The sequence below is a fragment of the Oryza sativa genome, chromosome 11 (assembly GCF_034140825.1).
Source record: "Oryza sativa Japonica Group chromosome 11, ASM3414082v1".
NCBI lineage: Eukaryota > Viridiplantae > Streptophyta > Magnoliopsida > Poales > Poaceae > Oryza > Oryza sativa.
Window position 1 is genome coordinate 8,889,139 of NC_089045.1, and position 27,009 is coordinate 8,916,147.

The 27,009-nt window shown below is 41.0% G+C and overlaps 3 protein-coding genes across 3 annotated transcripts; all 3 read left to right on the plus strand.

Annotated features, from left to right (window-relative positions):
* Positions 1 to 1,329: 1,329 nt before the first annotated feature.
* On the plus strand, positions 1,330 to 4,498 carry LOC107275457 (anthranilate O-methyltransferase 1). Its single transcript, XM_015761269.2, has 4 exons — positions 1,330 to 1,407; positions 2,092 to 2,508; positions 2,611 to 2,874; positions 4,033 to 4,498. Exons 1-4 carry the CDS (start codon positions 1,330 to 1,332, stop codon positions 4,435 to 4,437), a joined length of 1,164 nt encoding a protein of 387 aa, XP_015616755.1. The 3' UTR covers positions 4,438 to 4,498.
* A 6,510-nt stretch (positions 4,499 to 11,008) lies between these two features.
* On the plus strand, positions 11,009 to 13,486 carry LOC9266264 (anthranilate O-methyltransferase 1). The gene is given in 4 exon segments (XM_066305364.1): positions 11,009 to 11,192; positions 11,507 to 11,923; positions 12,036 to 12,299; positions 13,023 to 13,486. Coding segments are annotated over 4 exon segments (1,128 nt in total). The 5' UTR covers positions 11,009 to 11,117; the 3' UTR covers positions 13,395 to 13,486.
* Positions 13,487 to 21,884: 8,398 nt separating this feature from the next.
* On the plus strand, positions 21,885 to 24,306 carry LOC4350224 (anthranilate O-methyltransferase 1). The gene is made up of 4 exons (XM_015761283.3): positions 21,885 to 22,009; positions 22,328 to 22,744; positions 22,851 to 23,114; positions 23,868 to 24,306. The coding sequence occupies exons 1-4, from the start codon at positions 21,935 to 21,937 to the stop codon at positions 24,237 to 24,239; spliced, it is 1,128 nt and encodes a 375-aa protein (XP_015616769.1). The 5' UTR covers positions 21,885 to 21,934; the 3' UTR covers positions 24,240 to 24,306.
* The last annotated feature ends 2,703 nt before the right edge of the window (positions 24,307 to 27,009 follow it).

Here is a 27,009-nt window from a genome sequence, read left to right on the forward strand (position 1 = left end):
TATTACCCACATTCATATATATGTTAATGAATATAGACACATAAATATTAACTTTAAAAGTCTTATAATATGAAACGGAGGAAGCAATTCTTATCATAAGCTCCAAGCTCCACACACAACATTATAGAGCAATGTAGGGCTTCCTTTGAACCGCAATAATATGGCTAGGTAAAGCTTGGCCACCTTTTTATCGAGGTTTCTTTGAAATTATTTTTTAATTTACCATATTTTTCTCTACATTTAAGACCATATTTTTTAATGAGCCGAGCCAAAATAAAAACAACAGTCATTCAACATTAAATAATATGTATTTTAAAAGAAAAAAACTAGATCCATCTTATACTCCCTCTATCCATAATTATAGGAAATTATGGTCCTTGGGTTTGTCCAAAATTATGGAGGATTTTGGTTATCCCGAGAGGATCAGTACAACAACCATCAGCAATCCCACTCCCACCCCTTCCCATCTGAAAAGACACACAGAGAAAATCACGTGTACTATTAGTACTAATCCCCGATCCTATCATAAAATCAACTTCAAAATTAAGTTTGAAAATTCAAATTTTAGCTTTGGCTTTGCCTTTTTAGGGCAACCGATGGAGTTCACACTTTTTTCTCTTCCTTAATTAGTGCTAAAAGGGAATAATCCCTTATATAATCCTAGTCCAGAGGGAGTAACAATTTTTCTACATAGCTAAAGGAAGTTTTTTTTAACTTCCCCCTAGCCAAAGGTCAATTTAGAATCTTAGATTTTTTAGATTCTAGCTTCTGATCATGTTCTGAATTAAACTGTATGGGAGCTCTCCAAAACACAACCTTTGCCTAACCATGGTACTAGCAAAATCATACATCTTAATAATGTGTTTTTCTATTCCAACATTACTATAAGTCTATAATCATGCATTCCAAAGAAGCCCTTAATTAACCCATTATTCTAACAATCAAGTTGTGTGTGCACTGCACCACAAAGCAGCGACCAGAGAGAGATTTCCAGGAAATACACCATATATGCATCCCATAGTATATGTTCCAGACAATCAACTGATCAAAACTGACTGGCTTTACAAAGTATATTATGTAGAAAATAAAAACAGACAATTCCCAAGGACAATTCATGTATCTCAAACCTCAGAATTGAGCACCCTGGTTTAGAATGAACAAGCATCATTCATCCAGTTTTTAGGAGTCGATCAGGAATTGAGCATTCGGTTTGTCTATAAAAGATTGCAATATCTCCTGTGAACTCTCAAGTTCCATTCAAACACTGTTTTGTTGTTTGGGCCCAGGTGGCAACAAATATAGGGATTGAGCTTCTAGCATCTCGCAGACATGAAGATCGAGCGTGATTTCCACATGACGAATGATGGGGATGATGAGTTCAGCTATGCCAAGAACTCTATGATGCAGGTTTGTACCAACTGACTCTACCTTTTGTTTCTCCATTATGTTATAATTGTGTGCTTATTAATTGCCGTTTCAGTTTTTGAAAGGAATTAATTGCCGTTTCATTACAAACTAAACATGATTTTCTGCGTAAATTGTCAAATGCAATTATCATCTTCCACAACGTAGATTGCATGCATGTAATCAGTAATATAGAGCATATAAAAATTTTCCACACTATTGCTGTTTGCTATATAACTAGATGATGCCATGCATTCTGTTGCGAAATGCATGCATGAATCATTGTATGCTAAATATTATAGAAATAATGAATAGAGATATGTTAAAATATTATAAAAATAATATGTGAATTATGATTTTTCATGCAGATGCATGTTGACCTCTGGAATATAATAAATTGTAGATGATGGTGTCATGTTGCATCAGGTTTAAGATGCTCTACAATAATAATTACTAGTGGTAATGATATGGCATATTTGTATGTTGTGCTTTAGAATATAATAATTGTTAGTGGGTACTATGTTATTATTGACACTAGTTTGGATTAACTATAGAGTCATGAGCCAAATATACAGTCCCACCACACTTTGGATTGTCATGGGCCTAGTTACACCAGAGTGGGCACATGGCAAATGGAGTAATTGTTTCACCACAATTTTTTCCCTTTTTCCCCTCATATCTATGCAGAGAAAAGCTATTCTAGCTGCCAAGCCAACAGTCAAGGAAGCCATAAGCAAAGTGTGCACAGATCTTCATCCTCAATCGATGGTCATTGCTGACCTAGGTTGCTCCTTCGGTGCAAACACACTCCTTTTTGTCTCCGATGCAATCACCACAATAGGCGAAAACCCTAACAATACTATCGGGGAGAGACCGAAGGAGATCCAATTCTTTCTCAATGACCTACCTGGCAATGATTTCAATAATATCTTTCAATCACTGGAGCAGTTTGAGCAGTCGACAACAAAAAATTGCACTTCTAGAGGGTTGCAATCTCCTCCACACTATGTCGTAGGTCTGCCAGGCTCCTTCTACACCAGACTCTTTCCTTGTAACAGCGTCCATCTCTTCCATTCCTCCATGAGCCTCATGTGGCTCTCTCAGGTAAATTATCTTAATATATGACTCATTGCATAAACTTAATTTAGATTCCTAAGTTCCTCTTTGGGGCTTTGAGATCACCAACCACATTGGTCGTTTGGACAGGTCCCCGAGAACCTTGATGGCATCATGAATGAAGCGAACATTCACATAGGGTTGACTACACCGCCATTGGTGATAAAGCTCTACCAAAATCAATTCAAGAAGGACTTCTCACGGTTCCTACAAATGCGGTGCAAAGAGATTGTGCCTGGAGGTCGGATGGTGCTGACGATGCTAGGGAGGAATAGCACAGATGTATTCAGTGCAGGAGGGACGACCATGGCATTCGAGTTGCTTTCACAAGGGCTGCAAACTCTAGTTGCAGAGGTATAATTTAGATGACATGAGTACCATATTATTGTTTACATCATGAGATATTCTTTGATAGAAAAATTAATCACTAGGTTTACCAGCTCCCACTTCAAAAACAAAAAAGCACTATAAATACATGCTCTAAAGATCGATTGAGCTGCGTTTTGGCACTTATCAAATTATTTCGTGAAATTACCTAGCATGTAAAGCATGTTAAAATATGCATCTCTACAGGCAAGAAATTATTAAAAGTATGAACATTGGGAAAGACAAATGGATGGCCATACGGGGCTTCAAGATTTAAAATACATGAATTGGCTCCCTTTTTAAAAAAATTTTCAACTTGTGGGTAATAATTTAACTCATAGCCATACCTAGCAATAGAAGAACTCAAATTCAACATTATTTTACTGTCCCATTACAACATACCTATCTAACTAATTATATGTTTGGATGGTACATGTACCTATCTAACTAGAACTGTACAGTTCTAGAATCAAAATCTTAAAAAGAATGTTTAAATTTTAGTTAATAAACATCATACACCCAATTTAATACTTGAAGCGTGGTCACCATAGTCCACCAGTTAATTTTTCAAAGATAGGTGCTATTTTAAGACAAAACAAAGATTTTTTTTTCTTATTTTCTCCATCGCAAAATATAGTTACTTCTAGCGTTCAAATTTTATCCCAAGATATAGCTACTATTCTACCTAGTCACTCATCTCAAGCTATCACAACTATCCATCAATTAATTTCATCTCTTTCGTTGATAAAAAATAATCGTCGTCTTTTCTACTACTATTAGAAATAGTAGCATGAACAATCTTTATATATATGTTTTTGACTTATTGGGCAATTATCTACCAATATTTAAATGGGGTTTTCGGGCAAAAAAAAGTATTTAAATGGGGGCACGTCTCAGTTTGACTACCAATATTTAAGGTGTTAATAGAAAACTAGAAATCGGTGCTTTTGCTTGGCACAACTTCGCAGACAGTGAAAATTAAAAGAAGACGGTGTACGTGTAAAAACATGTGTGTACTACAGAAAACAAATACATGTTTTTGTTTTCAAATAAAGCTAACTGGTTATAACTAATTTTGCTTTATCCAAATATATATTAGGCTTTACTGGTAGAATGCCTTTTAATTGATTTAATTTTCCGCGTCAGGACTGTGTTGAGAAGGAGAAGCTGGACTCCTTCAACTTGCCATTGTACTGCCCTTCGGTTGATGAGCTAAAGGAGCTAGTGTGGCAGAATGAGCTGCTTGACATCACCGACATCCGGCTCTTCGAGATTAACGGGAACCCCAATGGCGGCTCAGATCAGTCAGCAGAGGATGCTGCTGCTGCACCTGTCATCATCCATGGTGCCGCTGCCGCTGAGGCCGCCGGCAAGACCATCTCTACGAGCCTGAGGGCGGTGAAGGAGCCCCTGATCGCGAGTCATTTCGGAGAGTCCATACTTGACAAGCTCTTCGCGGTGTTTGCTCGCTATTTTACCAACTGTATTGAGAGTGAGGTTGAGAAGAGCCCTGTGCCAGTCATCACATTGTCCTTGCAGCCAAAACACTAAATTGTTATATAAGCTAAGGCTGTGTTCTGCACTGCATGATGGGAACCCATCCCTCCTACACGCAAAACCAAAGTGGTCTTTTAATACGTGATTAATTAAGAATTAGCTTTTTTTTTTAAAAAAAGGATCAATATGATTTTTTAAAAACAACTTTCATATAGAGTTTTTTTTTAAAAAAGCATACTGTTTAGTAGTTTGGAAAGCGTGTGCGCGGAAAATGAAAGTGGTGGGTTGAGAAGATGAAGAGCCGAACTCAGCCTAATGGTAGTCGACTGTGAACATTTGTGCTCTCCCTACAGTTGTTTCAACTATATACATCCTCGTGAGTAACTTTTTTTAAGCAAACATTGCTCATTGTGTATTAGCTAGGTGAGTGAGTACAAGTTAATGTAATATATACTTCTTTAGAAGGCTTGCGGTGGTAGACTCACTTTCAACCATCACTGTTTTTTAATTTTATAAATCGACCCATGATATTATCTAATATTATAAAATGATCCAATATTTTGTTTAAACAAGTGGCACTAACCTATTTGATTAAAAAAATATATTTTTCTATTATATATTATATAGACTTGCGCAACGCACTCCTGGTTATTTCGAGCGCCTCAGTCAACCCCAACCCACGTGTCCCACACCAAATGATTCTACCTACCTAACTGCAGAGATGAAATCGTAGTGGATACGGACGAAATATTCTCATACCATATTCGTTTCCAGCCTATGCTGTCGTTGCCGGTGGAAACGGAGAAGCCGGTTTGCTGACAGCTCAAAGGCCAATGCAGTTTCAAGGACGGGCCAGTCGTGCGCCTCCTACATTTTTTGGTGCGCTAGATCGGCCCGGTGCTACGCAGGACAAGTGACAGGTGGGACTGTGACCGGAGATGAACGGTGGATGGGGTTGATCCGGACGGTGGCCGATATCGAGGTCGCCGCCGCCAGGAACCGTCCCCCTGCCCCATCACCTCACCGCCTCTAGTATTGGCGTGGTTCCCAGCGGCGGAAGCGACATGCCGCGGAGGAGGTGGCACTGGTGGAAGGCTTCCTGACGGATCCATCCTCCTCACCCACGCTGGCATCGAATCTGGGCATCCTGGCGGTTATGATCCCACCACCACCAGATCTGGTGTCCCCGCCACTCCCCGGCATCTTGGGAACCGTTCCTGTCTCTCGCTCCCCCCAAGCGTCATCCTCCTTGCCAAGGATGGGCGTCCTCCTCCCCTAAACTCATCCCGGGCAGGGCGCCTGGTGTGAGGCTAGCAGACGGCCGGAGCTCAGCCATGGAGAGAGAGACGTGAGTGGCCAATGGAAGGCAGAGCAAATGGTGGCGGCGCGCCGACGGTCTGATGGGTTCCACACAGACCTCCATCTCCATGTCACAGACTCTGGTGACCTCAAGGCTCAAGCATCCCCTACACCAGATCGAGTGGCTACGTACAAACCTCACCGCCGCGCTCCCTGTAGCGAGCATCAGTGGCTTATCCCTGCCTGCACGGTCACCGCCAGGCCTCCACCTCCGACCCATATCAGCTGTCACCTGGATCCACCCTCGACCACGTTGCTCCCACCAGCAGCACAACACCACCACCCACTAGAGAAAAGATTTTCCTGGACGCCGAGCGCTTTTGTTTTCTGGCGGGCCATAACTGGAACCGCATGGAAAAATAAGGGGATCGGCATCAGGCTGTCACCCGTACGGGAAAATGCATTTTCCCGGACGTCTTAATTCGACCGCAGTGGATAATCCTCACTATCCCATGCAGGCGACTTAAGAGGACCGCATGGGAAAATCGATTTTCGCGTGCAAGACCGCACAGAAAAATACTCCCCCTCTTTTTCCTCCTACCCATTTTAAAATTTTGACGCACACTCTCTCTCTTCCTTTTTCCATTTTATTCTCTCTCCCTGTTTACTCGCCTCCCTTCTCTATGCCTCTTTTCCCTCCTACCCACTCCTCTCTCTCCTCTCTCTCTGCCTCTTTCCTCTCCTCTCCTCCCCTCCCCATCGATCAAGCGCCGCCGCCACCGACGGCTGCTGGCGGAGGCGCCGCGGCGGCTCCGCGAGCGAACGAGCTGCGGCGGGCGCGATGACGACGATGACGAGGCGGTGCCGCTCGCTCCGCGTGCATGCGCAGCAGGCGCAGACAGCGGCGGGGCCCCGCGCGGCTCGGTGGTGGGCACGACGATGATGACGTGCGTATCTGGGAGCGGCGAGCTCGGGCGGCGGCGGCAGGCGCGACAACAACGACGACGAGGCGGCACCGCCGGCTCGACGTGCACGCGCAGCGGGCGCGGACGGTGGCGGGCGGGACGATGATGACGTGCGGATCCGGGAGTGGTGAGCTCGGGCGGCGGAGGGCACCGGCAGGCATTTCTACGGTTAGGGTTAGGCTTTTTTTATTTTTTTGATTTTTTTTTGGTTTTTTTTTGTTGCGTGCGGGCGGTATAATTTAACTGCACGGGATAATCGATTATCCAGTGTGGTCCACTTAACCCGACCGCACGGGAAGATTATTATCCTGTGCGGTTGGGGCGCCCGTACGGAAAAAAATGTTGATTTTTCCAGACCCGTGGGTGCAGACGGGCAAAAACCTCCGCACGGAAAAATCATTTTTATAGTAGTGACCTCCTCCTGCGCCTCCTCCCACACTCCGTTGATCCGCTCAGTGGCAGATCCATAAAATCGATTCATTGGTGTCATAACGTGTCTATCAGTGTTATAGTATGCTAATTATGCTTAAATAATGATGTTATAACATATGGATAAGAAGTTTCACTATAGTTTTTTTGCCAAAAGTCGTTGGTGTCGTTTGACACCGACCCTTCTACTATAGATCCGCCCCTCATCCGCTGCCGATGCATGTTACGTTGCTCGAGATACGGTGGTTGTTCGTTGTTTGGTCAATCCGGAAAAATAGTATCGTGGTGGAAGGAATGGATGGGTTGTTGGATTGTTACGGTATAGTATAAAGGGACTGTCTATATGGGATTCGCATGATTTCTTAGTCTTTCATCAAGCAGTGTTTCACCAAGTAGATAAAAAATGTTTCACCAAGTAGATCGAAAATGTTTCAATCTTTTAAAAAAGCTGGAACACAATCAGATCACCCCATGAAACATTTTGCTACAACATATGAAAACAACGGTTCTGAATGTTTCACCAAATAGATCAAAAATGTTTCACCAAGTAGATTGAAAATATTTCAATCTTTTAGAAAGCTGAAACACCGTAAATGTTTCACCAAGTAGATAAAAAATGTTTCAATCTTTTAGAAAGTTGAAACACCGTAAATGTTTCACCAAGTAGATCACAATTAAATCACCTCGTGAAACATTTTGCTACAACGTATGAAACAACGGTTCTAATATATTGAAACATGAATGATTTAGCTATCAAAAATCATGCGACAGCTATTTAGCATTCCTGTTGTATAAAAACATGGAATGGCTTGGGTAAAATTATTACCCTAATCAGACTAAGGAGGAGGGGTGGTGGTGCGTGGGAATGTGGGATTGATGTGTGAGGCGCGTCTTTTTCTAATCCGAGCGCTGGCTGCTGAATAGTACTTCTAATAAAAACATGCAATATCTGCAACTAGAGATGTACATCCCGATACCATCAAGCTGGCTAAAATCAGTAAAAATCAAACGAAATTTCTCAAAATTTTGAATTTATGTTGAACTTTTTGAACAAACTTGGCCAATTTGGGTTTGAACTGGTTTCGTCAGTTATGTGAACTTGTTCAAGTACAAATCTGGATATGAATTTTAATTTCAGGAGAACAATATAATGCCTAACATAGCGAAGTGAGTGTAGCTCAACTGGTTAGGTTTGCTTGTGTGGAACCAATCCACTCAGCAGGTTCAAGTCCTAAACTTGACAAGGGTGCTCGCATTTACGGCTAATTAGTTTTTTCAGTAACAAGCAACATACCCATCGATAGTGAAGCACGCATGGTGACTGTATGGTGTAGCATAAAGTCAAGCTTAGAAATTGCACCATTCTTTACTTAGGCTGTGTTTAGTTCATGTGCCAAAATTATTTTAAGTATACGGACACACATTTGAAGTATTAAACGTAGACTAATAACAAAAGAAATTATAGATTCCGCCTACAAACTGTGAGACGAATCTATTAAGCCTAATTAATCCGTCATTAGCAAATGTTTACTGTAGCACCACATTGTTAAATCATGGCGTAATTAGGCTCAAAAGATTCGTCTCGCGATTTACATGCAAACTGTACAATTGGTTTTTTTTCCACATTCAATGTTCCATGCATATGTCTAAATATTTGATGTGACGGAAAAGTTGGAAGTTTGAATTAAAAAGTTTCAATCTAAACACGGCCTTAAATGGAATAATCTGACATGTCAAAATCCTCTCCTCGGGACGTTATCAAAATTTAAACGGAATACTCTGTACAAGTGCACAGTCTATTGGGCAATAGAGACATTAGAGTAGGAGATATAGATGGCGTCTCTATCTGTACTCCGTACAAGTGGACAATCCAATCAGAGGCTGGGTTCGATGCATGGCAGGTAAGTTGTTGCGTTGATCAAAATATAGATGGCGGTTTTATTTGTACTCTGTAGAAGTGGACAGTTTGTTGGGTAATAGAGACTTTACAATAGAAGATATAGATGGCGTCTCTATCTGTACTATGTACAAGTGGACAGTCTATTGGGCAATAGTGACTTTAGAGTTTAGAGTGGTGTTTTCTTCGGTGGTACTCCCTTCGTTTCACAATGTAAGATTTTCTAGCATTACCCACATTTATATAGATGCTAATGAATCTAGACATTATTATATATATAGATTTATTAGCATCTATAAATATAAATATAGACAATGCTAGAAAATCTTACATTGTGAAACGGAGGAAGTAGTATTTAATCATTCTCTCCGTTCCGTTGTATCTTACTTGACACCAGATATGTTGATGTATAAACTTTGACAGCTCATCTTTTTTTTAAAAAAAATCTTTACAAATATTTAGAACGATGTCGTATTATCAAAATATATACTACGGAGTAATATGCATGATAATATAACTTGCATCCTTTACAACATTACAAATAATTTAAAAGATTTGTTAGTCAAAAGTAAAATTACATTGGTCATTGGTGTTAAGTATAAAAGACTAGATGGACATGTTCATTCGTATCTTATGAACTTTTTATTGTTATATATGACGTGCCCATGCAAAAAAAAGAAAAGAAAAAAAAAGAAAGTTGGTGTTGACCATGCCATATTAAGGGAATATAGTCCATGCCATATTAAAGGGAATATTTCAAAGGTTTTAGAGAACTTTAGTTCATCTAAATCATACTTAAAATGAATTTTCTATGAATATCAGAGTTTGAAATTCCTAAAATATCACGTGTGTCAACGGGTGGTACCGCGACTACGGTATTTGGATGGTATGGGGATCGTTGGTACCAGGGTATATGCGAGATTGAGTTAATAGAGATGGAGACAAGTATTTTTATACAGGTTCGGACCTCTTATCTGACAGGTGATAGCCCAACTCCTGTTGGCCGAAACTGGTGTTGCTCTTATTCATCATAATCACACCAGTACAATATTTGAGATAAGGTCGTCGACTTGGCGGCATGGATAACCAACTCGTAGTCGACGGCAGGGTAGTCTTCCTCCTCGAATATGATCTCGTCGAGATCAGAGATAGAGCTAGATCCCTCTTGCCGGCCTCCATAGGCGCCGGATAGGGTATGTCTAGGCTAATCTCTGATGTCGATATTTAGTGGCGTATTGCCTTGTGTGTATGTTGTGCCTTGTGGCTTGTCCCCTCTCCTTCTAGGGAGGCTTGTATTTATACCTATAGATGTCGCATTGTCCAAGTAGAACTAGAGAGACCAATATAGATACAATCCGTGTAGTCTTTGTCATTTCCATATAGAACTCTATTTGTCCTTCCTTATCCGGAACTCCTTTTATATACGAGTTATGATTCCGTATAAGACTTGGTATGTGCTGGGCCCTGCCGAGATTAATCGATTACTATTGGGTATGTGGTATCCATAACCCTGACAATGTGCAAAATTACCCTATGTCCTGAGAGCCTGTAATGACTATTTCGGCCTGAAAAGTGATCTCAAATAAAAAAAACTTTTATAGATCTCATCAAGAGCTACAATTTTAATATAAAATTTATAATCATTTGACTTTTCTTTAAATCCAGAACATATTGCTTCAATTTTGAAGGACAGTGTAAAAAAACATTTTTACATGTATTTTATTTAAGAGAACCACCTATAAAAGTCACCACATTTTTTACAGACTGTTTCTTAAGAAACAGCCTTTAAAATTCATGGTTTTCACTGGTGGATACTTAGAAAAACCGCCTGTAAGTTTGTGAGTATTGCTTACATAGTGCCAATATCTCATGGCCTGAGAATTTTGTATTTGATATAATCCCGTACTAATTGGATTGTATCAAATACAATATTAAGCACCTTGATTTAGAATGAATAAATATCAGCCATATATTTTTATTTTCTTGTTTGAAATATCGGACGTGCATATCCGGTTTCCCTATAAAAGGAATAAATAATCTCTTGTGAGCTCTCATACGCCACACATATAACACTGCTGTTGTCTAGCTAGGCAGATAGCAACACATACAGGGAATTAAGCTTCTAGCCAAAGCATCTTGCAGCCATGAAGATCGAGCGAGATTTCCACATGATGAAAGGGGACAGTGAGTTCAGTTATGCCAAGAATTCAAGGATCCAAGTATGTACCAACTCTCTTACCTTTCTTCCATTCAAGTTCTTGAAATTAATTGTTGCTTCAATATAAATTATAAATATGCTGCCCTGTGAAAATTGTTAATTGTAAATTCTATCTTGAGCACTACTGTAGATTGCATGTTCTCAGTAATATAGAGCATAGAGGAAATAACCCCTAACATTATTTGTTCATGTGTAAATACTAAACGGGACTTTGAATTACTAGTCATGTACCAAATCCACAGGCCTATCGAAGTTGTACATGACAAGTGGAGTATTTGTTTGACCATAATTTTTATATTTTTCATGTATGTCTAGAAAAGAGTTGTTCTTGCTGCCAAACCAATAGTTGAGAAAGCTGTACGGGAAGTGTGCATAGATCTTCATCCTCAATCAATGGTCATTGCTGACCTTGGCTGCTCCTTCGGTGCAAACACACTCCTCTTCATCTCTGAGGTGATCACCACAATATATGAGGACTATAACAACACCATCAAGGAGAGCCCCATGGAGGTCCAGTTCTTCCTCAATGACCTACCAAGCAATGACTTTAACCACATCTTCCAATCACTAGAGCAGTTCGAGCAGTTGATAACGCAATATTGCGCTTGCAAAGGGTTACAACCTCCCCCGCACTTTGTCGCAGGCCTGCCAGGTTCCTTCTACACTAGACTCTTCCCTTGTAATAGCGTCCATCTCTTCCATTCCTCCATGAGCGTCATGTGACTCTCTCAGGTGATGCTTATTTATTTATGTCTCATTGCATAAACTAGCTAGCTTAATTAGGATCCTAAGTTATTGAACTTTGGGGCTTTGCGCTCACCTAAAACGTTGGTTGTTTGGAAAGGTTCCTGAGCAGCTTGATGGCAGCATGAATGAGGGGAACATTCACATAGGAGCGACTACACCACCATCCGTGGCAAAGCTCTACCAAAATCAGTTTGAGAAAGACTTCTCACGGTTCCTCCAGATGAGATGCATGGAGATTGTGCCCGGAGGCCGGATGGTGCTGACGGTTGCTGGGAGGAAGAGCAAAGATGTGTTCAATGCAGGAGGGACGACCACGATATTTGATTTGCTTTCACAAGGGCTACGTATTCTTGTTGCTGAGGTATAATGTACATGACATGAGTATACCACATTATAGTTTAAACCATAATGATATCCTCGATAGAAAAAGTAATTAATTTCCTTGTTTACCTACTCCCATATTATAAAAAAAGTGCTATAGATACTTATTCTAAAGTTTGAATTGTACTTTGGTACTTAACAAAATTTTAGTTAAAATACCTAGCATGTGAATCATGTTAAAATATTCTTGTGCACACACACGAGAAATGCTTAAAAGTATGAACATATATATGGGAAAGAAAAATACTTTTTGTTTCAAGTAAAGTTGACCATTTAATATTTGTTACTCTTTATACTTGTGCATTGTACTACTGCTAATACAAATAGTAGCAGTAACAATCTGATCCTGTTTGGAAGGGTTTCAATTCATTGGACAATTATATACCCTGTTGGTTTTACTCTAAAAATTGGACATTTTGCTTGTCACGGCTTTGGAACGTTTGACAATGTAAAGGAAACGTGCAAAATTATGAACATATACATGTGTGCCGTGGAAAACAAATATATTTTTTGTCAAATGAAGCTACCTAGTTAAATGTTTTTGTTTGTCCAAATAGTATATACTGGGCTTAAACTAATTACATGTACATTTTTTTAGTTTGAAGGACAATAAAATCCAACAATGTTGATATAGTCAAACACTCATACATGGAAAATATATTCTCTTAATTATTGTTTAATTAATTTGCATTTGCATACACAGGGTCGTGTTGCCAAGGAGAAGCTGGACTCTTTCAACATTCCAGTGTACTGCCCTTCAGCTGATGAGCTGACGCAGCTGGTGCAGCAGTGCGAGCTGCTTGACATAAGTGACATTCAACTCTTCGAGATGGATGAGAACCGCATGCATGACTCGGAGCAAGCAGAGGGCACCACCGCCGCTCACACAGCGGGACAGAGCATGTCTGCAACTCTAAGGGTGGCGACAGAGTCCCTGGTAGCAAGCCATTTTGGGGAGGACATACTCGAGGAGATCTTCACGGTGTTTGCACGTAATTTCACTAGTTATATTGAGAGTGAGGTTGAGAAAAGTGGCATCACCATCATCACACTGTACTTGCAGGCAAAACACTAGCTAGATAATGGTACTATACGGTAGAGTGTCAACAATATATCCTGGCAGAGAAACATATAAAGTTTAAATATAAGGTGATTTTATAGAGTAAAGTGCGCTCATGGTATGCCAGCTTGGCAAGTTCGGTGAAAGTTAATGCAAGAAATTGAAAATAATGTGGTGTGATATGATGCAAGATGGTGGGTTCTTTGGTGTTAGGAGAATATGTGCATCTAATTCTCCCGAAGCTCACAACTTCTCCTACAAGATTATGTTAAGCAAATGATAACATCAGTATCTCCAATAACAAATAGAGATACACTTCGATAAAAAAAAAACAACTAGAGATGCACTTCCCAATTAATAAGAGCAAGCTTATGAGGCTTTTGGCCTTTTGGTTGCTCACTTGGTAAGATGGATCCCCATCTTTGTATTAATTTCTAATTAAAGTCTCTCCTATAAGCAGAATCTATAAGCCCCAAAATTAATCCTAAAAATGCAATAAATTCTCACATTAGTCAAAAACATTAAATCAACAATGTCCATTTATCCAATCTGTTGATCTTCTAGCACAAAATATATGGATTTATTAAAACAAGAATTAATGAAGCTCCTGCTTTTTTGGTTTTGACTATTAATTACTCCCTCCGAACCACTGAATAAGGCACAAATGTATTTTAAGATTCAACTCTTTAAATATTTGACCAATAACTATTTTATTATAACTTCAAATTTATTTGATGAAAATAATATCACTGGATCAGTGGCGGATCCAGAAATTTAGTTCGTTGGTGTCATAACGTGTCTATCGGTGTCATAGCATGCTAACTATATTTAGAATATAGTGTTATAATATATGGATAGGCGGTTTAAGCATAGCTTGCCAAAAGTCGTCGGTGTCGCCTGACACCAGTGGTATTACTGTAGATGCGCCCCTGCATTAGATTGACATTTGAATTTACTTTCCTATGATTATGATTTTGTTGCTACAAACAGTTGTATAAGAGAAATTTAATGTAAAAGATTAGTTTTCGAGTCCGTGATAAGTTCAATCATGCCTTATTTAGTGGGACAGAGTGAGTATAATTTTTTTATGATTTAATAATACACGCAAAGTGAGCATAACTCAATTGGTTAGGAAAAACTCTAGAGGCGACAGTAAAGCACAAGGGACCTGGCCATGGCGATTGGGTCTAGGGTGTAATGGGGATCCGACCCGGTAAGGTGAGAGCTATCATGCTTGGTGCACTGCTACCTTTCCCAGTTTCTTTCCTGATCTTCTCAAGTCATGGCTTGCCCTAGAATCACTAGCGCCACTTCTCAAAACACTTTCTAGCATCTTCGAAGGCTAGAGCAATGCGAGTTTGGGTAGAGGAATATTGCCCGAGAGAAGGTGTTACAGTGGAGACATTGGAGATGGAAAGGGGATGGGATGGGAGATTCACAAGGTTTTGCAACGGTGGTGAAGGTGGTGGGGAAAGCTCCAATGGCGGACATATTCCGTTCAAGCATGTGACATCCACACCACTCCCCCTTCCAAGGGGATGTGTATCGAGGTGGAGGAGGTGCATAGGGCTTGGGAAGAGGCCCTCCACCACCACAGCCGCACAATTTACTGGGTGTTGGCTTGAGAGGGTGGGGGGGGGATAATAACACCATGTATTATCATGGCAAAGCTAATGGTGGGAAAAGGAAAGACATAATAACATATGGAGAACAGGAAGAAGGGATAATTAAAGGGCAGTAGAACTTGTTGAAGTATATCACAGATTTTTACAAAAACTTGTTTAGGTATCTAGAACACGCCTCAATGAAAATAAATCTGGGAGTAATGATCCAGTATGGAGAAAAGCAAAAAAAAAATTGTTTTTGAAGGAGTAAATTGCATTGCCGGTCCTTAGATTTGTTCGTCCATGTCATCCAGGTCCCCAAACTCTCAAAAATGTATTTTTTAGGTTTCCGAACTTGTCAGTGTTTGTCATTCTAGTCCAAAATTGCGAAAACCTCTGCGGGATCCTACGTGGTGCTCATGTAGCATGCCACATGGATGTTGAATTACTTTCTTTATCTTTTTTTCTCTCCATTTTCTTCTATTCTTCGTACACGTTTGTTGACGGCTGTTAAGTACAAAATTCTCACCGTCAATACCTGTATAAGACCATAAAAGTAAAACATCCAACATAGTGGTAGGATTTATTTCTAACCATTTTCACGAGTGTTAATGTATATTTGTATGTAGAATACAACCCACCAAAGTTGAGATGAAATGCAATATAACTTCCATATCCAAGCCTATGGAGTTTTGAGCCCAGAAACCCAATAAGATACATTTATCTTGGCCAATCTTCAGTGGAACATATAGTGGCACCCACATGTCAGAACACCAGAGAAAGGGCTGGGCTGGATGGGCCAGCCAGGGTTCGGCCGAACCCCTGGTTCAGCCAAACCAGCAGGTGGCCCAATCCAGCCCAACTTCGATATGACGGTTGTGCTCCTCATCCTATGACGGTTATGAGCATTAATACCGGTGGAACCCATCATCAACAGGTCACATGGCAAGAGGAGAAGAAATATGCTCTTTGGATACTATGGAGAATATTCCATAGCATCTCCACTCTCTCAAGTCACCTCTACACTATAAATACCCCTCTTTTCTCCCTCATTCACAAACACTTGAAGCATAAGCTAAATTATAAGAGGCTCTAATTGTACTTTATTGTATACTAGATTAGCGAGAGAGTAGAGTAGAAGAAGTCGGAGGAGTTCCGGAGTTGTTGGTAATCCTCTTCCTATTTCATTCTGCTCTGTTTATTACTCTGATTATAATTGAAATATCTTTTGAGTAATTTAGTTTTGCTCAGTGAGATTTATTTCTTGGTTAGTTCCTAAACAGAGTACGGGATCATCGTTCACTATAGTCAACTAAAATATAGTGATTGCTTTAGTGACTTATAAACACTAGAGTAGTTATTAACTGCTTAGACGCGGTGTCTAGATAGTTGATTTCTGGTGTTTGCTCCGCATCCCACAATAGGTGTGAGGTCGGTGTAGAGGTGGTGACAACCGTCAATATCACTGAAGTCCTCCCTATCCAGGTGCGCAGTAGAGCGATATCTGGGAGTAGCGAGCTAGCCAGTGCCCAAAGTACCACATTAGGATTAAAGTTAAGCTTTCTGTAGACATTGTTTCTTACCCGTGAAACCTCTCTATCCTTTGCCTATCCATAGCTTCGTGTCCTTAGATGAGCCTGAACCAGAGTTAGCACACACGTTCCTTGTGGAAATCGATACCTGAGAATACTCCCGGGTGAAGTGCTACATCAGTATATTCCGTGCGCTTGCGGATTTATCTATGATCGTAAGAAATACCAACAAGCATTTCTAGCGCCGTTGCCGAGGAACCTTTGTTGTCTATCTCGGAACCTCATTCATCCTCGTACCCTTTTTATTTTTCTTTCCTGTACCTTCACCCCTTCCTGTAAAACCTTCTCAACCAATGGAGCCACAATCTATTTTCCAATTATCTGCTCCTCGGGGCGAATTTTACGAGCCACCTCCTTCATTAGAGCCTATTTTAACACCTGGCTATGAAATTTGTCCCGAGTTCATCAGTATGGTTAGGGAGAAATCTTTCTCTGGTTTAGACCAGGAAAACCCTTACTATCATCTGTGGGAATTTGAGCACTTTGCTCGTGCCTTAAGATTGGAGGCATGAAGCAAGAGACTGTTCGGTGGAAATTGTTTCCGTTCTCTCTTCACGAGAGAGTGAAACAATGGTGCACATCTACCGTCAGATGTGTGAACGGTGACTGGGAAAAACCGCGAGATAGATTCTTTCCGGTAACCCGTATCACTACTCTGTGGGTAGAAATTCTGAGCTTACAGCAGATAAACAAAGAATCAATCAGTGTAGTTTGGTCCAGGTTCACTAATCTAGTGCAATCTGGCCAACCTTTATCTATACCCGATCATGTGCTGTTGCAACATTTTCATTCGGGTCTAGATAAAGAATCTGCATTCTATCTAGACGTCACTGCCGGAGGATCATTCATGCATAAAACTCCGCTTGAAGGGAAGATATTAGAAATATGATTGGGTCATTCATGCATAAAGAATTCATGCTTGGGTTAATTTGATTGATGCCATTACAAATATGACATATTAGAAAAATTCTATTACAATTTCCGTTATCGGCTAGGTGCCACTAAAAATTTCAAAAATTGGAATCATGCCACTCCCGTCACTCTTTCCGTCCTGCTCTCTCACGTCGCCATCCTCACCGTCACATCGTGTCACTGTCGGCACCCATGCGCCGCCTCGTCCTACCACCACCGCCGCAGCTGACCTCGCGTGCCTCCTACATCGACGACGACGGCAGGGGCGACGACGCGCCGACCAGGCGAAGCACGGCGCCGATGTCGTCGCCTAGTGGCTGCTGCTGTTGCTTCGGCCTGCAGATGTTTTGTTGTTGCTGGAGAGAATCAAGTGCGGCGCTGCTGCTGTTGTTGCCTGCCGCTGGCGTCAAGGGAGTGCGTGCTGCTGCTGCCGCTGCTGGGACAGGAGCATGAGGACGCGGCCCTTGCTGCCGCAGCACAGCCCTCCCAAACTCCACCGCCGCCGCTGACGACCACCGCCAGCCGCGGACGGGATACCAGAGGAAGAGGCCGTGCGTCCGCACCGTGTGCTACCTTTGCCACGGTCGCCGCCGATGAGATCGCGCGCCGGAAGCCCATGGGACCACCGAGCGTCGAGCTTGATGATTGCGTCCTCGGACTGGATCTCCTACAGTGCCTCGAGCGCCTTCTCGGCATTGCTCTCCTGCCAGACTTTAGTGACGACGTTCACTATCAGGATGAGCTAGATGACGAAGGGTTCCACAACGGCGGTTGCCCTGACCTCGTCGTCCTCTGCGCCATCATAGAGTGCGAGCACGAACGACACAACGGCCGAGGCAAGCACCAGCTTCCACACCGACGGTGCCATGGAGGTGGTGGGGCACGTCGGCGGCGACCGTGACAGAGGCGGCGCACGAGGTGCTGCAGGTTCACAGCCGGCGGTGGTCGTCGTCGGCGGCGGTGGCGTTAGGGGTGGACTATGACGGTGACAACGGCGACATGAGAGAGGAGGACGTAAATAGTGACAGGAGTGGCATGGTTCCAATTTTTGAAATTTTCAATGGCACCCAGCCGATAACGTGGATTGTAATACCATCTTTCTAATATACCATATTTGTAATAGCATGGACCAAATTAACTCTTGAAATTTATGCAGTCTTTTTGAGGAGAACGACGGCAGGAGACCTGGCGGAATTTCATTAGAGGGGGGGGGGGGAATTAAGTGCTTACAGTCCAGAGAAACTATGAGAAACTTACACCGATAAAAACAAAACAAAATCGAAACTCAAGGAGGCCTAAAAGCCGATCTAAGAAGGTCTAAATCTTGCTTTGTAATATAAGCAACTTCTCTCTCCGATCTTGTGATATTGTTGAAAATTCTCTTATTTCTCTCAAGCCAAACGTTCCACCAAGTAGGAAACATTGCCCCCCTTACCGCCTTCTTTTGATCTTTCGAGCCAGCACACTCAATTGCAGACCACCATTTTGAAACTCCGTCTAGGGTAAGGCCGTTGCTTAGCACCAAATTCTCCCAAGCACAGACCATGCTCCAGACTTGTCTTACAAAAGGGCATTCGCTGAATAAGTGATTAGTGTCTTCAAAGGTGCTTGTGCACAAACAGCAAATCCAATTGCATGGCCAGTGTATTCGAAGTAAATTTTGCACCGTAAGAGTTTTCTGATGAAGAATGAGCCAACCAAATTAAGAATCTTGTTTTTGGTTCAGCCGGAGCTTTCCAAAGTGAGGTGAAATCTATGGAAGCGAATGATCCCTCAAATTGAAACAGGTATGCACTTTTGCTTGAGTAGGTTCCTGATTCATTCCACTTCCATGAGATATCATCAGGGTTCGGCGTTAGTTCAACTCCCTGAAGTAAACTCCCCAACTTCACTAATTCGTGGAGCTCTTCAACTGTTGTTATTTGCCTGAAGGATATAATCCAGTTATTATTTAGTAACTCTTGTTGAACACTTCTTTGCTTTCTCTTTGCCAATTTGAAACACAAAGGTGCAATGTCTTTGAGAAATTTATGCAGTTTGACCAGCGGTTTAACAACTTGGCAGGTTTATGAGCCCTTTGTGTTAGTAGCTAGGAGATGCCATGCGTGCAAACTGGCCATGTCAGCATGCCAGCCCATCATCTAACTTTCCCTGAGGCCCAGACACATTTCCTCTAAGATTCTTTAAGCAAATAAAAACATCCAATATCTGCAACTAGAGATGTATACAACCCGGTACCATCAAGCTAGCTAGCTAAAATCAGTAAAAATCGAACAAGATTTCTCAAAATTTTGAATTTATGTTGAACTTTTTAAACTAACTTGGCCAATTTGGGTTTGAACTGGCTTTGTCAGTTATGTGAACCTGTTCAGGTACAATCTGCGTATGAATTTTAATTTCAGGAGAACAAAATCAGCAGTAACATATGGAGCAACAAGAACAAATAAAAGACAGGAGGTCCTTCTTGTGACGATTTTGCCAACAAACGGTGTAGCATAAGGTCAAGCTTAGAAATTACAGCATTCTTTACTTAAATAAAATAATCTGACGCGTCAAAATTTTCTCCTGGAGACGTTATCATACCTTACAGAAAAAAAAAACGGAGGCTAGGTTTGACGCATGGCAGGTAAGTCGTTGCGTTGATCAAAGATATAGATGGTGTCTCTATCTGTACTCTGTACAAGTGGAAAGTCTATTAGGCAATAGAGACTTTAGAGTGGTGGTTTCTTCAGTGATGATACGTAATACTACCTCCATATTTTAATGTATGACACCGTTGACTTTTTATCCAACGTTTGACCATTCGTTTTATTCAAAAAATTTATATAATTATCATTTATTTTATTATGACTTGATTCGTCATCAAATGTTCTTTGAGCATGACATAAATATTTTTATATTTACACAAAATTTTTGAATGAAACGAATGGTCAAACGTTGGTCGAAAAGTCAATGGCGTCATACATTAAAATATGGAGGGAGTAATTAATTACTCCCTTGGTGCTCTTTGTCACCAGATATGTTGATCTACAAACTTTGACCGCTCTTATTTTTTAAAAGATTTACAAATATTTAGAACAATGTCGGATTATCAAAATAATGCGGAGTGCTATGCATGATAAATATAACTGGCATCCCTTACAACAGTGCAATTTAAAATATTTTTTTAGTAAAAATAAAATTACACTGGTCAATGGTGTCAAGTATAAAAGGCTAGATGGACACATTCATCGTACCTTATGAACTTAATTTTTATTGTTACACACGATGTGCCCATGTAAAAAAAAAAAGAAAGTTGGTGTTGTACCGTGTTGTAGCTGGAAATCGTTAGAACACTCTTGTGTGGACCCCTAAAACGTTTAAAACGTGCGTTAATTGGTTTGAGGTGTAAGATTTGAGCACGTATAGGGTTTGAAAGCAATTGCAACCGTGGGCAATGCTCCGGAATTAAGCACACTGATTCAGATTAGAATCTAAATCTAGCATGCACATAGAAAAAAGGAATACCACAGGAAAAATTCCTCTACATTCTTGAATGAATGTATGTCAAAGGAACCCATCACCGTTTCTTCCATTTCACGTAGAAAAAAGTCTATTTTACTCCCCCAAACTATTTCATTAGACCCTAAACAGTCTTTTGGCTCATTTTACCCCTATACAAATAAAAAATTATTCACTTTAATCCTTAATAGCATTTCTATGATTTGTTACACTTTTACGAGTCTTATTTTAAGCTAAAACTTTGTAGAGCCGTAGATAACATCATTATCAAAATTTCAAAATATTATCAATTTTTTTCATGATCTATATAAACGGTGATAAAAAAAATTGTAAAAAAAAAGAGAGGTAAGTTATAGCGCATCTATCAATCGTACTAAATTTCATTGTCCTAGAAGAACAAAAAGAGAAATATCGATAGAGAGCAAAGTGAATCGTTTTTAATAGTTCTTCGTGTAAAATGAGTGAAAAAAAACTTTGGAGGTTAAGTGATGCATTGAAATAGTTCAGTTGGAGACAAATGAACTTTTTTTTTCCTTCACATACATGATCCCTAACTCTTGTTTCAACAAATCCATTTGCATGAACACCAAACTGGACGTGAGATTTTCCAAGACCCACCTTAAATGCATCCCCATAGTATAACCCCAAACTATCAACTGATTGGCTTTACAAGTTGCAAAATCTATTATGTACATAACAAGAGGCAATCGCCGAGGACAATGTATATTATGACCCCAGAATCAAGCACCCTGATTTGGAATGAATAACTATCATCGATACAATTTTATTTTCTTGTTCGAAATCGGACATGCATTTGGTTTCTCTATAAAAGGAAGAAATAATCTCTCGTGAGCTCTCATACTCCACACATAACACTGTTGTTGTCTAGGCAGCAGATAGGAACACATACAGGGAATTAAGCTTCTAGCCAAAGTATCTTGCAGCCATGAAGATCGAGCGCGATTTCCACATGATGAAAGGGGACGATGAGTTCAGTTATGCTGAGAATTCAAGGATGCAAGTTTGTACCAACTCTCTACTTTTCTTCCATTCAAATTCTTGAAATTATTGCTTCATTACAAATTAAACATGCTGCCCTGAGAAAATTGTTAATTGTAAATTCTATCTCATGCAGTACTGTAGATTTCATGCATCTACTCGGTAGTATATATAGAGCATAGAGAAATTAACCACTAACATTACTTGTTCATGTGCAAATACTAACAGGACTTTAAATTAATTAAAGTCATGTATCAAATCCAGGGGCCTACCGAAGTTGGCACATGACAAGTGGAGTATTTGTTTGACCATAATTTTTATACTTACCATGTCTGTCTAGAAAAGAGCTGTTCTTGCTGCCAAACCAATAGTTGAGAAAGCTGTACGGGAAGTGTGCATAGATCTTCATCCTCAATTAATGGTCATTGCTGACCTTGGTTGCTCCTTCGGAGCAAACACACTTCTCTTCGTCTCTGAGGCGATCACCACAATATGTGAGGACCATAACAACACTATCAAGGAGAGCCCCATGGAGATCCAGTTCTTCCTCAATGATCTACCTGGCAATGACTTCAACCACATCTTCCAATCACTAGAGCAGTTCGAGCAGTCGACAATACATGATTGCGCTTGCAAAGGGTTACAACCTCCCGCGCACTTTGTCGCAGGTCTGCCGGGTTCCTTCTACAGTAGACTCTTCCCTTCCAATAGCGTCCATCTCTTCCATTCCTCAATGAGCATCATGTGGCTCTCTCAGGTGAGGCTTGTTTATATATGTCTCATTGCATAAGCTTAAAATTAGGACACTAAGTTATTGACCTTTGGAACTTTGAGCTCACTGGCAACGTTGGTTGTTTGGATAGGTTCCTGAGCATCTTGATGGCAGCATGAACGAGGGGAACATTCACATAGGAGCGACTACACCACCATCGGTGGCAAAGCTCTACCAAAATCAGTTTGAGAAGGACTTCTCACAGTTCCTCCAAATGAGATGCATGGAGATTGTGCCCGGAGGCCGGATGGTCCTGACGGTTGCTGGGAGGAAGAACAAAGATGTGTTCCATGCAGGAGGGACAACCACCTTATTCGAGTTGCTGTCACAGGGGCTACGCACTCTTGTTGCTGAGGTATAATGCACATGACAAGAGTATACCACATTATGGTTTAAACCATAATGATATTCTTTGATAGAAAAAGTAATTATTCTCCTGGTTGACCTACTCCCATATTAGGAAAAAAACATTATAGATACTTATTCTAAAGTTTGAATTGTATTGTGGTACTTATCAAAGATTTAGTGAAAATAGCTAGCATCTTACTTATTTTAGTACTTATTCTAAAGTTTGATTCATGTTAAAATATTCTTGTGCATGACACACGAGAAATGCTTAAAAGTATAAACATATATATGAGAAATAAAAATATTTGTTGTTTCGAGTAATGTTGACCATTTAACATTTGTTACTGTTGATAGTTGTGTCTTCTACTACTGCTAGTACAAATAGTACAAGAATCAATCTGATCCTTCGGTTTGGATTTTGGAAGGCTCTCAATTCATTGGATAGTTATACCAGTTGGTTTTACTATACAAATAGGAATTTTTGCTTGTTACGGCTTTGGAACGTTTGACAGTGCAAAGGAAACGTGCAAAAATATGAACATATATATGTGTGCTATAGAAAACAAATATATATTCAGAAGCTACCTAATTAAATGTTTATGTTTGTCCAAACAGTATATATTGGGCTTAAATTAAATACCTGTACATTGCTTTTAGTTTGAAGGGCAATAAAAACCAACAATGTTATATAGTCAAACACTCATACGTGGAAAACTATTATCTTAATTCGTGTTTAATTAATCTGCATTTGCATAAATAGGGTCGTGTTGCCAAGGAGAAGCTGGACTCTTTCAACATACCATTCTACTGCCCTTCAGCTGACGAGCTGAAGCAGCTGGTGCAGCAGTGCGAGCTACTTGACATAAGTGACATCCAACTCTTAGAGATAGATGGGAACGCCATGGATGACTCAGAGCAAGCAGAGGGCATTTCAGCCACTCACACTGCGGGAGAGAGCATGTCTGCAAGCCTAAGGGCGGCAATGGAGTCCCTGATTGCGAGCCATTTTGGGGAGGGCATACTTGAGGAGCTCTTCACGGTGTTTGCACGTAATTTCACAAGTTATATTGAGAGTGATGTTGAGAAGAGCGGCGTCACGGTCATCACACTGTACTTGCAGGCAAAACACTAGCTAGCTAATGGAACTATACGATTGTTGATGCGAAAACACGAGGCTTGGGAGATCTGCTTAACTCCAGTGCAGGTCCAAAAGCTTGCCTTTAGGTTCGTGAGTGTGCAGCTGATTTGATCCTGCAATCAACAAGAAATAAAGACAAAGAAACCGCGGTTAAATCCATAAACGATAGCCGATCGGCTAGTTGCCGATAACATATCATTTATCTTTGAGCCGATGTCATATGTATATCGATCGGCAGTCATGAACAAGTAAGAAAGAACTGAATCTACTCGATCGGCTGTAGATATTAATAATATATAATCCTTATGTCGATATATACTTAAATCAAGTGATTGGGATAGAACGGTCGCCATGCCGAGACAGTATAAATCACTTAGATCGAAATATATATTAAATCAGGTAAGATCGGCTAAAACCCCGATGCTACACTAATCGGCAACCATAAAGCAGGCTAGAGATAAGATTCTAATCATGACTTATAAGGTCAAACCCAATTGATGCAGCTATAAGTATGAAAAGAAGGACAATATCTAGACAATCAAGCCGCTGGATCTTTCATAGAGTGGTGGATATCCTATATAATCTAAGTCAACGTTGGTATTTAACCTGATCAACTGCCTTCTAGCGATAGATGTTAGCCGATTGATGGTTAAATAACAATATTGCCTAAGATTATATAAAATATATGATAACTCGACGAATTACATAAACAAGATTAGAGTATCATAAAGATGGAAGCACTAATCCCGAGAACGCAAGCCGCCATAACATCTTTTACCTCTAGTTGAAGATCGAAACCGATGCAGCTCAACCCGAAAGCAAGAACTCGTCGAAACAAAACGAAAGTAAAAGGGTGGCGATGCGCCGAGATTGTATTGAACGTGTGTTGTTGTATTACATGGGGCTCGGGGTCTATTTATACCCGAGATTACAAAGTATGTCCGTGTTGGACACGACTCTTATCTCTAACAAACTCTAAGATACCATAAGTCTTTGCGGTAGACTTTTGCCCAAACATATCTATAAGGGAATTACATAAAATATCCTAATTAATAGATACAATTGCCTTTCCAGGACCCAATCCGTGTGTGGCAATCCATATGAAGCACATTAACACAACCCGACAACGTATACCGAGTCGTATTGTCGGAATCGGCTCAATCGGCTAACCTTGTCTGACTCAAACTCTACTGATTAAGATCATAGAAGATTCGGACTTAGCCGATTCTTACTATGTTTCTGAAACGATCTTGATCTTGGATTCTGCTTCGATCTTATCTTCATCTCTGACACTTGGATTACCAAATTTGGTTGTTAACACATTCCCCCCAAGTCCGGAATATATGATATTGTTTCGGATTTGCGATATTTCATCTCCGAGAAAATATCGCACTTGCCGTTTTTCCGACCGTTATCACTCTGCTTTAAATACTAACCGTTGTCCCCGAGAAACTTCACACTGTTACTTCCGTTTTCACCGCTTAAGCCAAACTCATCTTCCCTCTCTCCGGCGATTCCCTCGGTGCGCAAGGCGATTTCAAGGCGATCTCCTCCCCGGCCAAGTTTCCGCCCGCGGCGATGTCGACTTCCGCCAGCCCGTCTACCACGCCATCGGCTGAGTACGCAGAAGTAAGTGCTCATCGGCTAGATCCCATCTTTTCGCAATAGATTGGTTTTTCCTTGCCTCATCTTGTTTTCTTCTTCTCTATTCTTATTCACATCTGTAGCACTTGTCCGATCTGGTTGCGACTCCGAGTTTGTCACATGAGCGTCACTATTTTCTTGGTCCGATCGGCAATCTTGATCCCACTGAGTTCATCTCCGCCGAAACCAATAGGATCCCTTTTAGATTAGCCAATCAGAATCTAGGTCACTGGAAAAACACCTTCAAGTCTTGGCCTTCTCTTGAGAAAACTGCCCCTGAGAAAAGCTGGGCTGTGTGGTATAAGCGTATATCGGCTAGCAAGCAGGTTCACTAGGATGAAATCGGAATCGGCCAGGCACTCGCCCTCACTATAGCAAATTCAGCTAAGGATGAACCCCTGATGGCTGCCGCGACCTACTTTTGGTCCAACACCATCAACGCTTTCTTATTCAACCAAGGGCCGATGACCCCCACTTTGCTTGACATTACTATGATCACCGATTTGGATGTGACCTCATCGGCTAACCCCATGAGTTTGAACACCAAGAACCAGTTTGACTTCAGAACTAAGAGCAAGAGGCTGGTCTGGTTATGTAGCAGCATATATGGGCAAAGGACCTGTAACTTCCCGATAACATGTGGCCCTCCTGCTGATATGGCTTGAGAAATTCCTTTTTTATGGATCAAGTTGTGGCCCTACCACCAACTGGTAGTTCTTAGCCGAAGCCCTTGATACAAAGAAGCAATTCCCTTTGGGCAAAATCCTTCTTGGCTATTTGTATCAAATGTTGAACAACGCATCGGCTAAGATTGCTGTCGGCTCAGTCGTTAACGCAGGCGGGCCATGGTGGTTGCTGCAAACTTGGCTAAACTTGGTAGCCATGAAAGCTGTCAATCGGCCAGCCGTAACAGAAGCTGAATTTCCAAGATTAGAGCCGATCACAGATGATGATGGAGAAGAGCGCACCCACCGCAGGTGTATGTCCTATGGGGAATATGCATCCACACCAGCCGATGCTGGAGCAAAGTTATCGGCTGAATTACTCAAGGATTGGTTCTGTAGCTTTTATGAAGGCTTCCAGAAAGATGCTCGGGTTTGGTTCCCATATGAAGATTCAG